Source organism: Cheilinus undulatus, linkage group 10 (assembly GCF_018320785.1).
Source record: "Cheilinus undulatus linkage group 10, ASM1832078v1, whole genome shotgun sequence".
Lineage (NCBI taxonomy): Eukaryota > Metazoa > Chordata > Actinopteri > Labriformes > Labridae > Cheilinus > Cheilinus undulatus.
In genome coordinates, this window is record NC_054874.1 from 10,391,129 (window position 1) to 10,408,859 (window position 17,731).

At 40.3% G+C, this 17,731-nt stretch overlaps 1 protein-coding gene across 2 annotated transcripts in view; it reads right to left on the minus strand.

Annotated features, from left to right (window-relative positions):
- Positions 1–17,731, minus strand: part of ccdc88b (coiled-coil domain containing 88B) — a 93,746-nt gene that overhangs the window by 29,706 nt on the left and 46,309 nt on the right. For both annotated transcript variants that reach the window (XM_041797830.1, XM_041797829.1), the window contains exons 17-22: positions 15,317–15,657; positions 15,004–15,163; positions 10,140–10,538; positions 5,902–6,063; positions 2,402–2,679; positions 2,014–2,157 (exon numbers count right to left, since the gene is read on the minus strand). In XM_041797830.1, coding sequence (XP_041653764.1) covers positions 2,014–2,157; positions 2,402–2,679; positions 5,902–6,063; positions 10,140–10,538; positions 15,004–15,163; positions 15,317–15,657 — 1,484 coding nt within the window. The remainder of the gene's footprint in view (positions 1–2,013; positions 2,158–2,401; positions 2,680–5,901; positions 6,064–10,139; positions 10,539–15,003; positions 15,164–15,316; positions 15,658–17,731) is intronic.

Below are 17,731 nucleotides of genomic sequence, written 5' to 3' on the forward strand. Positions count from 1 at the left end.
CAAAGGCATTATTTCATACAAACTTGTTGTACAAAAGTACGACAAAAATGCCTTGTGCTTTTTTGAATTGGCTGAATTTGAGCTATTATTCTAAGCAGTTCCTGTCTGCAGTGATACAGAGGGCCACGTCACAGGCTCATTGTCTTTCTTTCTCTCCATTTTGAGCCACTCAGGCTGTCTCCACTGCTAAATGTACATGTGCACTTTGGTAAAGCATGATGCAATGATGGAACAGCCTGCCATTGGTTGTAGCAGCCAAAATTTGACAGCCATTGTAGGGGACCATTATGGTACAAATGCCAAGCAAGCAGCAGAAATGATAAAAAAATGAGTACAAATGGATAAGCTCTCAGAGGGTTAACCCACTATGCCTGATGTTGTAGTATACAACAAGAAGAGACACAAAAAGTTAAATATTTTTTTAACCACAGATTGTAGCTACTTGTTTTTTTTCTGAAAGCCAGCTGTTATGCCATTCCAATGACACTACCTACACCTTCATAGCTCTTGCAGAACGTTTTCTAGAAAGCCTGAAACCGGGGTGACTTTCAGGGGTCTTTAAAGATTAAATCCAGTAACTCTGATATGTTATGCCTATGTATCCACTTATAATCCATACGATTGTTTCTGCAGCTAGAATGCTGCGCGCCATACTATCTGATGTTTCCCACAGTGCATTTTGACTGGGCTTTCACAACCAGTGGCAGGCTGTTGCTGAACAGCATGCTTTGCTGAACAGCTCATGTATATTCACTTGTAAACTGGATAAGAGAGCCTGAATGACTCATAATAGAGAGAAAAAGACACAGAGGGGCCGGGATGTGTCTCTCTCTGTGTCACTGCAGACAGGAACTGCTTTGAATAATGACTCAAATTCCCAAAAGTGCAAGGACTCTTTTTATATAAAACTGAATATTTTGAAGAATTTTCAATTTTTGATCCTGAATAGATAGGAGAGATGGGCACAAGTGTGTGCAAAATACACCCTTAGTCATTAATATTGAGTATGTCACATAAACAAATATAAAACCTTGTAATTTGTTTCATTTTTTCTTTTGTCTTTAGAGTCCCATAACTGTTTTGAAATCCAAGTGACATTACTGCAGTTCACATATCTTAAGGCTCAGGGGGTCTGGAAAAAGGATGTTTAGAGTTTGACTTTGCCCCACAGGGTTGATGTTTACAAAGTATTTGAGACAATAAGTCCAGGCGAGACACAGCGATTAAAAAATGGCATAGTGCTCAGAGGGTACCCCATCCCTCCTCTTGGGAAAGGGAAGAGCTCAACACCCCCGTCTGAACATTTGGAGTATTAGTTGCCAGATTTGCAGGTCCTGTAAGAACACTTCTTCAGCATGCGGGGTTCTGCTGAAAGCTTGGCCAGCCTCCTGTGCATGGTTGCATTTGTCAGTTGCCATTCAAGGGAATTGCTAAACGAAGGGTCAGTTAACCTAATGAGCATATCTTTGGTACATGGGAGGAGGCTGGAGTACCTTGAGAAAATCCAGGCAAGCACGGGGAGAATGAGCAAACCCCACACAGAAAGAATTCTAAGCAGAATAAACCTTCTTGCTGTGAGGTGTCAGTGCTAACCATTGCCATGCTGCCCATCATTATGATCCCAAAAATTAAAATGTTTGAGTGCTTGTAACATTTTCATCCTCAAATCTTAAGAAAACAGGACTAAGGCTAAAGTATGCACTGTTAAACTGCAGTGAGTCCAAAAACCTTTACATTTATGAGAGGCAAATCCCCAAAATACATCTGTTCCATCCCTTTAGGAAGCGTTTTTTGATATCTCACGCCTGATATTTCTTTGCTGACTTTTGTGCCCAACATCCTTGGATTTAGGAACAAAAAGTGAATTTCTTTCATGCATATGTATTCAAACCAATTCCGTATTCCTCTCCATATTCAAAGAATGTGCAAAAGAAGAGAGGAGCAGTGAAAGTTAATGAGATTTTACAAATGTTTATGCTGAGCTGACTTGGGAGTACTTTTTTATTTTTTTACCTCTCGCTGTCTTCTTTCAACCTCTCCAGCTCTCGTTCTCTCTCCTGTCTCCTCTGGGCCTCTGCTTCCATCTCCTCTTTCTCCGTCTTTATCTCCTGCTCACGCTCTTCAAGCTGGGTTTTACTGTCCAGGAGCTCCTTGTACCTTCAGATTACAATCACAGCATTTATCCCATGAAAAAAGTGCAGTTTAAATATATGACAGAAAGAGTAAAGAGAGTGCCTTTGAAGGATTCAAGATGTTTTTGTGGATTTGTTTGTTGGTCCAGGGTTTTACTTGAATAGAAACAGCTTCAAAATCCTCTCTTCAAAATCCTCTCAACAGTAATGCACTCATGTTCTGTTCTTTAAAGAAATGGTCTGATTAAATGCAGACAGTGTTGTTGTACCTTGCCTCCAGCTCCCTGTGCTGGGCCTCCAGGCTGCGGTTGTTGCTCCTCAGCTGCGAGTGTTTGTCCAGCAGCTCCTCCAGCTCCACCTCCTGCCGCTGCTGCAGCGCCGTCATACGTTCATTGTCCCGCCTGAGAGCCTCCATCCGAGCCACTGACTCCTCTCGCTCCCGTGCCCACACCTTGGACTCGGCCTCCAGAGAGGCACACCGAACCTCGCTCTCACTGCAGCGGGCCAGCGCTGCTGCATGCTGGGAACTCAGGGATGCTTGTTCTACCTGTTTGTGTGTCAGTGGCATAAAACACAGATGAGGCCGACAGGAATCTAACAACCAAATGTAACAATTAATGTTCTATTTGTACTCTATACCTCCTTGCACTGGTTAGCATTATGCTTAAAGATCATCACATGAAAGGCAGTGTCGTACTGAGTATCATGCTGTGACATGATATTAAAGTACACAACAGTCATATAAGAAGGTCACTGAGCAAACCAAACACTGTATGGCTGAAGAAACAGACTGGCTAACACTTTGAGAGGACATTTCATTTCACTATGTTTTAGTAGGAAAAAGTCTACACGCACATCCAAACCAAGGTGGGCAGGTCCTGAGCCGAAAAAGAGAATATCAACGGTCTACACGGTCATATGTTCTTGTCCTACATCTATCTGTGTAGAAGTTGTTACATTTTACATATCTCTACAATGAGGTTAACAATTAAGAACTATATCTTGAACATTTGAAACTGTAAATATTGCACATAGTCACTGGGTTGTATGCTGACGTGTTTTTTTTGTTCTTGAAACTTGTTCACGTGATGACTCATGGATCAGATCATGTGATTGTCTGTGATTACCCTCACCTGTATATAATGAGGAGCTTTGCACTTGTCACTTTAGTCTGATGAAGAGCAACTCTGCTCGAAATGTCACGTTGGTGCAATAAATATTTGTATTTTTGGAGCCCTGCAGCGAACGAGACATCTCTCTGTAGTTTATTTCGCTATGTTTTACCATTTGGTAACACAATTGGTTGTTTTTTAAAGGTGACAAGACATTTACAAATTATCTTATAAAAAATAATAATAAAACCAACTTTCCTGAAAATATTTCCCTCCAAGATAGCAGGATAAATAAGTGAAAATCTCAAGAAAACAATCAGAATTTACAAGTAGTCTTGCAAAACAAATTATATAGCTAGACGTCTGCCTAGGGCTCAATATCAGAGATATTTTGCCTTTTTTTTCCTGAGACCAGTTCACAACCCACTGAAATAGCCCCACAACCCACTTTTGGGACTGACCCACCAGTTGAGAACCAATGGTTTCAATTCATAGCTGAGGGAGAGCAGATAGTCGAGGGAGAAACAAAAAGTTGTCTAATTTCAGAGCAGGGGCGGATCTAGACTTTTTACTTGAGGGTGCAGGCCCTGATTTGTGCAGAGGAAAAATTAAGTTTGGGTGAACACAAAGAACAGATCATCCATCATGTATTAAAAGATTTGACTTTATGATTTAATTCTATGTAAACATACTAAAATAAAGTACAACAAAGTAGTATAAGTAAATTAGTAGTTGAAAATTTTAAGTGACATTTGTACGTTTGAGTAAGAATGACACATTTAAAAGACTCTTTAAAATAATAATAATAAAAAATTTAGTGTAGAGTAGAGAGTAGAGAGTGGAGAGTGGAATTGTTAATAAAAAAGAGCAATTTTCAGAGTTGGGTGTATGAAATTGTTCAAAGTGGATTTTAGTGTCATTGACCATTATCCTTTTATTTCCTCCTAAAAGTATGGATTCAGGCACTGTTTAGGTATAGGTACTGTTTTAAAAGTATTGATTTAGCACCCGTACCGGAAAAAACACAAACAACACCCAACCATACTAATAACAAATATTCGGTGTCAACTGGAGGTCCACGCACAGGCCTTTTTCCTGCTTATTTATTTCCTTTTTTAGAGTTGGGGCCAGCACATCTTAAGGCATTACTGCTGTTATTACTGGGATTTAAGCGTGTAGTCGTATGACCAAAATATCAAACATGCCAGAAATTTTAAGGAACGGCAGATCTGGCCATGGTCGTCTGTCATGACCCCCTTCACACTGCACGGTAAACGACGCATTATCAGACTGAAGACAGAGCAACTTCCAAGTAAGCTGTGCGATTTAGAATCCTTGTCTGAATCAGCTGAAAAGTGCACAGTGTACACCTGGCTTAAGGGCCTATGGCTGACAGAGGCTCAGAAAGTACAATGCTGTAACTGATTTTCACACATCTTTCACTTACAATAACTACAAAAGAGAGAAATATTTAAAAATCTAAATCACATTTAAATGTTCTTAAAAACAAGTCATAAAAGTAACAAAAACAGCCAGAAGTTTTAACTTACATCTACAACTTTTCATCTTTTTTATCATTGAATTTCTCTGATGTATGGAACCAGTGGTATAGTTTAAATGGCTTTGGATTAACTTATGACACTGTCAAAAATTCTGTTGTTTAAGGATCTATCAGTGCCTTCAGAGACAATAATGCTGCTAGGAAAGAGTTTGCTGGGTGACAGACCATGTTTACAAAGATGAATAGTAGGAAAGAAAATTTAAGTCACTTTGCTGATGCCTGAAAAAAAGTAAATTGCAGTGGCTCATTAAATACACTTTGTAACCCCAGGAACACTTTCTAATTAATGCTGATCTTTCACAAAAAACAAAGATTTGGCATGTTAATCCTCTGTGTATCAACTAAAATACAAAATAAAACACTTATGAGTCTTATGTTGTGGTTGTACAAGGGTTTTGGTGGGCCCCAGAGAACTTTCAGGTCTGAAATCTGGCTGCAGCATACTGCAGTTTGGGAAAGGCTGCTCTACAGAATGAATGGACACAAATTCCCACAAAACACTCCAAAATTTAGTGGAAAGCCTTCCTAGAAGAGTTGAGGCTGTTAAAGCTGCAAAAAGCGGGGACAGCAGCACAGTCTGAACATGGACATGGGATTCCAAGTTTCATAGCTTTTCACTTACACCTGCCACGAGTAGAAATAAAAAATACTTTTTTCAAACAGTAAATTAGTATGGTTTCTCCTGAAATCTCTCACAGGGTTAATGTCCCCCATCTCTCCTCCTGAAAAAGGGGAAAATTCAACACCTCTTCTACACATTTGGAGTATCAGCTGTGAGATTTGCAGGTCCTATAAGAACAATGATTGAGCATACAAGCTTCTGCTGAAAGTTTGACTGGCCTCCTGTGCACGGTTGCATTTGCTAATGTCAGACATGACAGCAGCCGTTCTAGGGAGGGGCTTAGTGAAGGGTCATTTAACCTAATGAGCATTTCTTTGGTCTGTGGGAGGAGGCTGGAAAGAGCTGAATGGTCAAAATTATCTTTATGTAAGGGGGGACCAGATGAGGAGGTTTATCCCTTCAACTCCATCAACCTTTTTTATTTCTATGCTGAACTGTTTAAGTCTCTTTAATACTCATCGTTTGTGTGCTTACCTGTAGCTCGGTGTTCAGTGTTTGAAGTCTGGTGCAGGAGTCCTGCAGGCTGAGGGAGTGCCGGCGCAGGGCCTCCAGCTGCTTCTTAAGATGCTCACAGGCCTCCTGGGACTCGGACAGCCGGGACAGCAGAGCCTCCTGTGCTGCGACCGCTACCGCTTTCTGAGGGAAATAAAACATCATATTAAGACCTCTTTCACAGCCTTGTACAGTAGCTCCTATGAAAGGCTCTGCTACTTTTGAGCAAATAAATCACATGAAATATTCAAACCGTTTGCATTCTGAAAGATTCTGCAGCTGACCTTTCAAAGTGCCTTCAGTCAGGTAGCAGCTGCATGACATTTGTGTCAATCTATAAATGCAGACATGCAATCCATGATGCAGAAATAAGATATTGTTTCTTAAAATAGATTTTACTGCTGCACATCTGTAATTTGTTGCAGGATTTTAGTTAGTGAGAACTCTGAACAGGCATTTATAACCCAATCAGATAGGCAGCACATTAATTTATGACTTGATTGTGCAATCTGCCCTTGATAAATCAAGCATGTTGATTGGGTATTGTGATGAACAGATTAGAAATTAACACACTAACAAATCACAGAAGCCAAAAAATTGCCTCATTTGTAGACCCACTAAAATGTGAATTTCTCTGACAACATTTTTAATGTGAGTCATCTGACAATCTCAAGCTCAGGTTTGTTCTGGACAGCCCTTATTTTCTTTTATTTTCGCTATTCTATCAGCGCTGGTCCAGACTAAATCATAGCGCCTGACAAGAGCATTTTTTACCCTTTTTACAGGCTTTTATAGATTCCCTGCATCTTCGCTTCACAGTTCTCCCTGCTGGTGTCAGCAGTAGAAAGAAAACATTTACACTAAACCCAGTAGTGTATTAAAGAATCAATTTTAAGATGCTTTATTTATTGATGCTTTCTGCTTCTAATCCACAACATTTCAGCAAGAAATATTAATGTCTTTACTCCATGGCCTTTACTCCGAACCTTTGGTGAATTGTTATTTAAAGAATGTTGTTTAACAATAAAAAAGCTTGTGGCTCCTTATAAAAATAGTCTCTTTTGAAGTGTTTTAATAGCGGTGCCATTAAAGCAACATTTCCCTTCTAAACTCCTCAAACACGTTCATTAAAATAACTCTCTGAGGCTGCAGGAGGTCAAATTATGAAGTATTAAAAAAGCAAAGATAAGAAAGAAGGCCAAAAATGAATATAAGAATATGAAGTAGGATTTTCTTTTTTTGACTTTCCTCTCCTTTTAATCCTTCTGTGACCCCTCAGATTTATCTTCTGACCCTTTGTGACAGTTCAGAGCTGCTGGACGAACCTACAGAATTGTTTAAAAAAGAGGTGAAAACCAGCTCTACTTCTGACAGCAACAGCTTTAAAATATTATCCCTGTATAAATAATCTACTGGAATTAGCACTCACAGGGGTGACTTCTATTTTTCATCCTTTAAAGCAACATTAAGCAGGATTTCAGTTTTGCCTATCAAAGTATCTGAGTATAATTGTTGTATAAAAGTCAAAAAATCTGTGCTGTCATCTACCTCTGATAATCAACGATGTGCTTTTGTTGACAAAGATGGCGAAGACATTGTGAGAAGTCAAAGAAAAATGTCAACTAAAATTGGGCAAATTTGACTCTACTGACCCTTACAGCCACTTATTTGTCAAGAGTTTGCATGTGGAGTTGCACTGACCTGATGAGGCAACAAGGCTCAATTGGAGGGGGTTACATATTATATGCTAGCTGAGAGGTCCATAATTAGTGCATTCAGTCTTTTAATAGCTTGCTTTATTGTTTCCCTCAGTACACTTTGGTTAAGCCACTGTATCATCTCTCAGTTGCCACAGTGATATAAAATAATTCTACCACTGCATCTGTATTATCTTACTTTAAAAACTTACAGACAACTCAGCAGACAAGTCAAAAGTCATCTGCACCCTGTGTTATCAAATATTCACCTTTTTACTGTTCCCTCATTTCCTTTCCAACCATCATAAAGCTCCCTTTTCTACAGTTAAGCTCCTTTCATAATCTTTGATCTAGAAGAAGTTCCTCACTTTCTTTCAAAATAAAAGCAGGTCTGTAGCCAAACAGGAAATCAATTAACAATACAAAAAATAAATGAAACAAATGAAATGTCAAAATATGACAAACAGGTGAGACAAATTGCAATTAACCAGAAATTAAAATACATAATATGGAAAAAAAGTATTCAATGCCTGAGCATTACACCAACAGGGACTGTAATGCAATGCCTGAGCATTACACCAACAGGGACTGTAATGCCATTGTATTCAAATATTTGTACTTTGCAGTATGAAATAATCATGGAACATTACGAGATGGAGATGTTTTAAAGTTAAATGCAAAGCTGAAACTACACTCCAGACATGGCTGCTGCACTGTGTCACTCCCCCAGCTCCGTTTACTCAAGAAATAGTTCCAAGTATTTGCTTCATGTGTCGTAATGTTACACAATTACATGTTATTATTTCATAGCGTGGTGAATGTGCAGGTCACAACTTATCCACGAGAGCGTTTTGGAGTTGTTGGATTGTGTATTTGATGAGTTTGATGAGGGAAAGCAAAAAATTCCGTCTGCTAACATAGCGTTAGCTGTGCAGCTGGTATATCAGTCCCCCTAGATCTAGAAACAGCTTGCACCAGCAACTAAAGGAAACAAACCTATTACTAAGACTACAGGAATTATGGCAATGGGTGAATTTGCCAAAATGTTGAAGTATCCCTTTAAGTCTGCTTGTATGCAAATTGTGTTTCTCAGTGACGTGACCGTTGTCCACAATCAATCAGTTGGTGCTGTGCATAAGCACATTAATTTACTTCATTCTTCAAAACATGAATGTGAGCGTAGATCATTTTAGAGCCGCTGAATGTCCGCTCATAACTCAAAAAAAATGAGAGACGACTCGTGTTTTCATACGGTACTTTTATTCTAAAGTATTTCTGGGATAGTTCCTCAGCTGTTGCAGTAACGTGGAAAGTTGCTTCGGTGTTTAACTGTCCTTTCATTCGGTGTAAATTATTTTAAAACATCAGATTATAAGAGATATTAACTCAGACGCGATCTCCATCTCTTTCCACATCTTGTTCTCTGCTCAAAAATTGTTGTTGTAAATTTTCAACAGATGCATAATAGGAAATAATCTCAAAAGAAATCGTATTCTAGTCTTTTAGTTAGTGACCAGTATGTATTTATAAACAAAACCTAAGGCATAGCTTTGATAAGTTGACTTTCCTAAAATGGTAAAGCTTCCCAGCATGACACATACGTTATATTGATAATGCTACAGCCTAATGATATGTGTTAAAAACATTATCTGCAGTGATGTACACTCTGTTACTTTTCAGCTTCTTCCTGGGTCTTTCTCTTTTACTGTTAACAGCTTCATTCAACACAGTCCTCTTCTGCTCCATAGCCTCAGCCATTGTATCAATCTATATGACTGTAACACTGATATCAGACTACTACCCAATCTGTACTGGAGCCAAAAAAGTTGGATGGGTCAGGGTACCGCGTTAGCTTGGCTGGTGCTCATGTGCTCATGAGCCTGCAGTCCTTGACAAACTGGTCATAGGATCAATTCCCAGCATGTCTTGCATGTTTACTCTCTATTTCTCCTCATATTTCCTGTCTCTCTTCAGCTTCCCCATCAAAATAAAGGCAAAAAATCCCCAAAAATAATCTATAGAGAAAAAGACCATTAAGGTATTGGACCCTTGCTCCATCCATCCTAATCTAAAACTAAATCCTGACAGTTTTCATGCTTTACATCCCTACTGAAAAGTCCAGACCTTGGTGCTGCTTAAGATGCCCTTTCCAGCTTCACATAGGAGTTTATTCATGACACCGTGTGTGAGTGTTTAGGAGAAAAAGAGGAAAAGCTCCAGTTCCAGTGCAGCAGACGAGATAAGGAAGATTAACAGTAGCTGAGGTGACATTATAAAATCTGATGAGCAGAGATAAAGCAGTAGCTCTGGAAATAAAGCACTGCACTCAGAGAAGCGGAGGCCTACTACCGGCTGATAATCGTCAAGCATCCCCAGAGCAAGAATTTCAGCATGTATAGATAGAGATCATCTCCATTACACCGAAGTTGAACTGAACTCCTCTGATATCCTTTAAATTAGATTCAAAAGCTCATACATACACAAAAATCCTCCCCGGGAATAAATTCAAACACAGATACACACCTCTTTCTCCAGCTCTGTCAACCTCTCCCTCAGCTGCCTCTCAGCCTCTCCTGAGGCCTCATCATGAATAACAGAAAGGTCGAGACCTTTGCCAGCTTCAGGGGATTGATCCAGATGTGGCGTCTCCTTGGAGGTTGTCTGACTAACGTGTGTTGTGTTTGAGGAGTCTGAATTTGAATTAGACCTATCATCAACCTCTGCACTTCCTCTCCTTTTCTCAAGCTGTAGCAGGGATTCACTTTTCTTCAGGCTCTGGGAGAGCGACTCGATTCTTTCCTGTGACTGGTTCAGTGAATCTGTCATCCTCTTCAGTGCAGCCTCGGCATTCTGTAGTTTCTGATTTAGACGTTCAACTTCAGTAGATACTTCCTGAGAATGAGCCTGCTCTCTCGATAGATCCTGATGAGAAGGAGATACAGAGCAGAAAGTGTTTCAGGGATTACAAGAGGTGGAAAAACAACAATAAAAAGACAGTGTTCTTCGTAAGATACACCAGAAGAACCAATAAAACCATTTAAATTTTACTGGAAACAGGAATGATCTTTATATAAGAATTAGCCTTACTGACTAGGTGCCTGCTTCGCTTTCACATGAAGTTTTTTGCAAATTCCAAGTAGTCTTTCAGGGGTTTTGCACTGACCTGAGGCTTCTATCAGGCGTCTTTTGCACTGAAGGTTCCCAAGTTCCCATGATTCCTAAATGGAAAGTTTGGCATGACCAGGACTCTTCAAAAGCTGGTCGCCTAGCCAAACAGAGCAATCAGGGGAGAAGGGCCTTAGTAAGATAGTTGACTATGAACCTCATGGCCACCCCAATTGAGATCCAGAGATCCTGTGTGGGGATGGGACAAAGTTCCAAAGACAACCATCACTGCAGCCCTCCACCGATCTGGGCTTATGGCAGAGTGGCTAGACAGAAGCTCAGGTTGGTGGAAAACACTTGAAACACTGCTTGGTGTTTGCAAAAACCTCCAGGTAAAAGCCAAGCAGGCTTTCATGTGTTTGAACTGAGTCTTCCCACTCTGCCCTAAGCCAGGGCAGGGCTGCAGTGATGGTTGTCCTTCTAAAACTTTGTCCCATCTCCACACAGGATCTCTGGAGCTCAGTCAGAGTGACCATTGGGTCACCACTCTCATAAAAGCCCTTCTCCCCCAGGTGCTAAGTGGGGCCAGACCACCAGCTCCCATCCTGGTTGTGCCAAACTTCCTGATTTAAGTATTATGGAGGCCATGGTGCTCTTGAGAACTTTCAATGCAGGAGATTTTTTTGAAACCTTCCCCAGATAAGTGCCTTGCAACAATCCTGTCTCTGAGCTCTGTAGGCAGTTCTTTTGACCTCACGGCTAGGTTTTTGCTTGTCAGTTGTGAGGCCCTTTATAGAGAGGTTTGTGCCTTTCCAAATCACGTCCAATCAATCTAATTTACCACAGCTGGACTCCATCAAGGTGTAGAAACATCCCAGCAAAGACAGAGAAATGGGAGGAACCTGAGTGGACTTTCAAATGTGTCTTGCAAAGGATCTGACTACTTATGTCAGTGTGATATTTCAGTTGGGCTGCATGGTGGTGCAGGGGTTAGCGCTGTTGCCTCACAGCAAGAAGGCCCCTAGTACGCTTCCTGGTCAGGGCCTTTCTGTGTGGAGTCTGCATGTTTTCCCCGTGCACGCGTGGGTTCTCTCCAGGTACTCCGGCTTCCTCCCACCACCAAAAACATGCCCATTAGGTTAATTGGTGACTCTAAATTTGGCCGTAGGTGTGAGTGTGCCTGGTTGTCTGTCTCTATATGTCAGCCCTGCGATTGACTGGCGACCAGTCCAGGGTGTACCCCGCCTCTCGCCCAATGACAGCTGGGATAGGCTCCAGCTCCCCCCGCAACTCCCAATGGGATAAGTGGTATAGAAAATGGATGGATGGATGGATATTTCAGTTTTTTATGTTTAACAAATTTGGTAAAATGTCAAAAATTCTGTTTTCACTTTGCCATAAAGGGGTACTGAGAGTAGATTAGTGAGTTTAGTTTCTTTTTTTAACTGTAGCATCAGGCTGCAATATAAGAAAACTGAAAAAAGGGAATTGGGTCTGAATGGTCGATGGTCTCTTTGCTGATCTTAACCTGTATACTTTTTTGTGACTCATAGAGCATAACCTACTTTATGTTGAATATGAAAAGTATGTTTTTCATATAGCTTTGGTGCAGAAAAAGTTTAAAAGCTCTCTTTTGGCAGTTTGCTTTTAATCGCATCATCTGACACCCTGCCTCCAGCCACTTATTAGTTGGGTGCATTTTGTAGCTCATAAGACAGCATTGGTGTCCATTTTTGTGTGTTCCAGACTATTGTACTCAACCAACTAAAACCTTCTCAGTGGAGCTTCAACTAGAAGAGAGCAGCTCCAGAAACAGATTACTAAAGCTGCTTTTATCTATTTCAAATGTCTTCACTGCAAATTTTTCATTGCATTCAAGCAGCTCAGGTACTTATGCACTCCATGATCTTCTCTCATTTTTCATATTGTATGACAGTCTGGGCTCAAGGTTTGCCTTCAACAGTCAGACTTCTTTCATCATTGTACAATAAAGCTTGAAAAAATATGGACAAAAAAACATCCACTGGCATCACAGACACATTTTGATAAAATACAATCTACTGAGCTTTGAGAGCTTCATGCATCTTTCTTTCCTTAAATTAGTTTTTAAATGTATTAATATTTTTGCCCTTGAACCCTTATCCAAATTTGTCCAAAGACAGAACAGCAGCAGAGTAACAAGAAGTGCAGTGAATAGAAACTGTAACATACAAAAATGAAAGTCAACATTTGGACAGTCAGCCTTTTCTATTAAAGCATGTAAACTTTGGAATTCATTACCAACAGAAATTAAACTAATAACAGATTTAAAATCCTTCACTGCAAAGGTCAAGTGCTGGCTGAAAGCAAGCCAGAGCCGTAACCATTCTTAGATTATCATGTTTTAAACTTCATATTTGAACTTTATTCAAAGGCCCAACTAGGGAAAGGAGTTGGAAATTAGCAATTGCTATAAACTCTCTGTGCAGAAGATCAGATTCATGCTCTGTCATGAAACTATGTTAAACTGCATCACCCCAATCAAATAAATAAATTCAATTAAATTTATAAAAGCAGCAGAGGTGGAAAAAGTACCAGACTATTGTACTCAAGTAAAATTACAGTTACTCTGGTTAAAGATTACTTGAGTAGAAGTAAAAGTACTGGTCTATAACTCTACTCAAGTAAAAGTAAAAAGTAAGTCATTTAAAATGTACTCTAAGTACTGAGTAGCTACTTTTGATATCCAAGAGGATTTCATAGTGACATATGGCCTGTCTTTAATGTGCAATAATAATAAGAAACTAGGGCTGCAAGCAGCAATGAAGAGCCCTCACACCCCAGCACATTTAAAGAGGTTGATTTTGTAGGTCTGGTGAAGATCTGTATGCAGATCAAAAGTCATAAGCCTAGGTCGAAAGGTGTGCAGGGGCAGAATGTTTAAAATTCAGAGGAGGAAATTATCAATTAGCAGAAAGGGGTGCTGTGACATAGTGATGAAATTGATGCATACATGTACTCAGAGTCAATGTGTTATCATCCCTGTTAAGTCTGGTGATGATTGACATAAGCACTATAGAATACAGAATCAAAATAGTTGGTGCACTTAAAAAATATGGAAAAAAGATGTTCCAACTTTGGGCCCCGTTCACAGCCCTGCCCTATGGTGAAAACTCACAGTTTGCACAGCTTTAGATCTCCATCTTGTCTAGAATAAGCACAAAAAACTGGAGACAATCAGAGGAAGTCTGTGTGTGGAGATCCTTCAGATGTGACAACAGTGATGCAGCCAAAAACAGTTTAAAATGGCCAAAATATGACTTTAACTATTTGTAGTGCATTTCCAGTACATGTAACAGGATGGTCCCAGGTGACTTTTTATTTTGTCTAGATCTGATACATATGTGTATCGAATTTCATGCATATTGCTCTTACCCAGTCCCATTTGTAACACTTGGGGCCACATGTATGGCCCTTGTGCAATGGACTTGCATGATTCAATCAAAACACAAACATTTCTTCTTGTGAACAATTTTCTGGAAGGTTTTTGGGACATTTTTAGGCACGTCAAGACCCCCAAAACAAGTTGCAAAATGTTAAAAAAATATCTAAGACAGATAAAATAGGGTGCTTGTGCCGAGGTCAGTGCTCGGGTCCTCCAACTGGGCTGTTTATTATAAGGTGTGACCTAACCTAAAGTTCAATGCAACAGCTGTTCTGGAAGGAAATATGAAATCATTCTCTCGCTATTTGCATGTACTGACTGTTATGTGTTGTGAAAGCCAAAGCTTGGACCTGCTTGTCGTGGATTGTAGTGTTAATTTTTTACTCAGTACTCAATGCTTTTTAAAATGTAATTAAGTACAATACTTCACCCAAAATATACGTATGTAAAAGTAGTGATTTTAAAAACTACTAAAAAAAAGTAAAGGCACACCAAAGTTACTCAATTACAACTCTAACCCTAATTTGAGTAACTGTAATTAGTTACTTTCCACCCCTGAAAAACAGTGTTCATCAAAAACACACAAAAAAGTCCAGCCAATTATGTGAACAAATTACAAACTTCAGTACACTGACTGTTCCAATACAAATTTCCAAATATGTAAACAGTACAGGTATAAAGACACTATAGATTTGACAGTCAGTACCATGAATTTTGATCATAGATTTAATAGACTTCTATCATTTTATGAATGTTATCTTTGCTGTCTAAGGTAAAATAGCAGGGCTAGTTGGTTTAGTTGAGTTATAATTTTACCGCAGCAGAGATAACTGTTGGTGACAAAACTACCACACACACCTGTGACAGAGAGGTAATCTTGGCCTGTGCATCTGTGCACTGCTCCTGTAGTTGCTGTTTACCCTGCTCCATGCTGGTTAATCGAATGCAGAGCTCCTTCTCAAGGTCCTGTAGTCGAGTGCAGAGCTCCTTAGACTCAGACAGCTGCTGGCACACACGTCTGCACGCACACACAGCAGCCGCAGCAGAGGTCAGACACAGGTTGAGTGAAGATAGAGTTGACATTATAGATAAACGTCTCTGAAGTCTTGTAAAGTTAATTGGGTACCTGAGCTTGTGATAGAGGTTAAGTGTGTGAACCATGTGTGTGTACCTGTGTTCAGCGTCCAGAGCCCGAGCTCGCTGGTTGCTGTGCTCCAGAGCCAGGGTCGTGCTCTCCAGCTGCTGCTTCAGCCTTGCCGCCTCCCTTTCTCTCTGTCTCCCCTCCTTCCGCTGGCTGTCCAGCTCAGACTGACATACTTCCTTCTCCTGCTCGAGCCGCGATGCCTCCAGCAGAGCCTGGTCCCGTGCCCGGGCCAGAGATTCAGCCTCCAACGTGGCCTCTCTGAGCTCTGCCTCCAGTTCCTCCTCCCGACGGCGGGAGGTCTCCAGACTGCGACCTTGACGTTCCAGCTCAGACCTGAGAGTCTGGACACTGAGCTCTAACTGGTCACCCTGAATTAAAAAAACAACAATGATTAATAATACCACTTAATTCTTACAAGTTAATTTAAGGCAATCAATGCAGGAATGGAAGCTAGCTTAGTCGTTGCTACAAGGGCAGAAGGACATCACTTAAAGGCACTGGGTCAAAAAAACTAATGAACATATTTCTCAAGGACATGTGTGCTTCTTACTAGTAATAAAACAAAAGAACATGCATGTAATTTAGGCCAACAGTCTGGTAGTACTAAAAAGGGACCAAGGAAACAGGCTATGAGCATGAAATTAAAAGTTGAAGTTGTATTTGTACAACAACACAAGCTAAACTGGACCTTAAAATAAATACTATGCATCAGTGACAGAGTCAGCTCCACTACATTGATTCCTATTGTATTGTGACATTACACAAGCAATTCAGCACGTAAGCAGCTTGATGAAGTGAAATTGCATTTCATTTGAATTTGCATTGTGAAAGTCAAGGAAAGAAGTAGATGACAAGGTATCAGGAAAGCCAGGCAGGAACATTTTCTTGCTTTTTCTTTTACTTTCCACAGAGTTTATTAGCTTGGTTTACAAAATGGAGATTGACTATATGGACTAAAGTATTTGGCTGCCTGACCATTACCCCGACAGAGACTGTAATGACATTGTAATTAAAAACAAGTACTTCATTATGGAGTTCGTTCCCTTTTGCAGCTATAAAAGCCTCCACTCTTCCTGGAAGGCTTTCCACAAGCATTTGTGCTACTTTTCTGTGAGCCCTTGCCCATTCATTCTGTAGCACATTTATGAGGTCAAGGCTCTGTGCAGGCCAGTCAAGTTCTTCCACACAGAACTCAGGATTGTCCTTAAATGTCATGGTATGCTGAAGCATTGAGACCGGCCTTCACTGGAGATAAGGGGCCTAGCCCAAACCCTGAAAAACAGCCCTATATGAATTTACGTGGTCTTCGGTATTGTAGCTGAGTTACTGTGGTTCCTAACAATTATAGCGTTGAGCACTTGGATTTGTCAGACTCCATCTCTGTCATTAGGCAAATCCAATCATTTAAGAGACCAAGGCGGTAGCTATGGGCAAGGTTTAGTTGTACTCAAAGCTGTTTGCAATGGCTACCTCCTGAAGTGATTAGCTTGGATATAGCTCTAGTATAGCGTCAGTTTTACCAGAACTAGACCATGTTTCTGTATCTAGTACTACAACACTAAAAGGTTATCATGACAAAAAAGATCTTTTCACTCTGCCGATCTGCTTTGGCATGAGTTTGTGATGGTTGCTGCCATGGTAGCTGTTAGCTCGGATGTTGCTCCAAAAAAGTGGCACTTTAATCAGAACTGGATCATATTTCTTTAGAGCATAGAACCACACTGAAAGCTTATCTTGGCAGAGAAGATGTTTTTGCACGGCCTCGACATAAATTTTATTCACCAAGAAGCTCTGCCATTACCAATCCATGGCAGCTGTAACCTGTCTGCTCAAGAGTAGTGCGTGCGTATAACATAATTTTGTCTTGTCGCTCTGATTGGCCCATAAATATGACAGGCAGAACGTTCTTCCAATTACCTTCCTAGAATTATTATTTTTTTTAAGTCCTTTTGCCTCCCAAACGATTTTTGTGGGAGCTTTCCAAGATGAAAGTGAAATATATCATGCAACGGATATTTGAAACAGTCTATTTGGCGTGTCAGGTTAAAACACTTCCACTTTCTAATAATATCACTTACAGTTGACTGGAATATCCAGCAGGGATGAAATTTCACAAACCGTCTCATTGCAAAGGTGACATCCATCACAGCGCCACATTTGAGGTCACTGAGCTCTTCAGAATGACCCGTTTCATATCACAAATGCTTCCAAATAGAGATTGCAGGCTAGGTGCTTGATTTTATACACCTCTGGCAACAGTTCTTATTGAAACACCTGAATTCAATAATTAACTGGTGTACTGGTGGTACTTTGTCCATGTAGTGTATGTCAGAAATAACAGTTTCACAGCTGTGGACACAGAAGATCGTATTCTTATCTTTAGGAACATTTGCTGCAAGCCTTTCAACACACTGTTTAGACTACTTAGTCCATCAAAGAGAA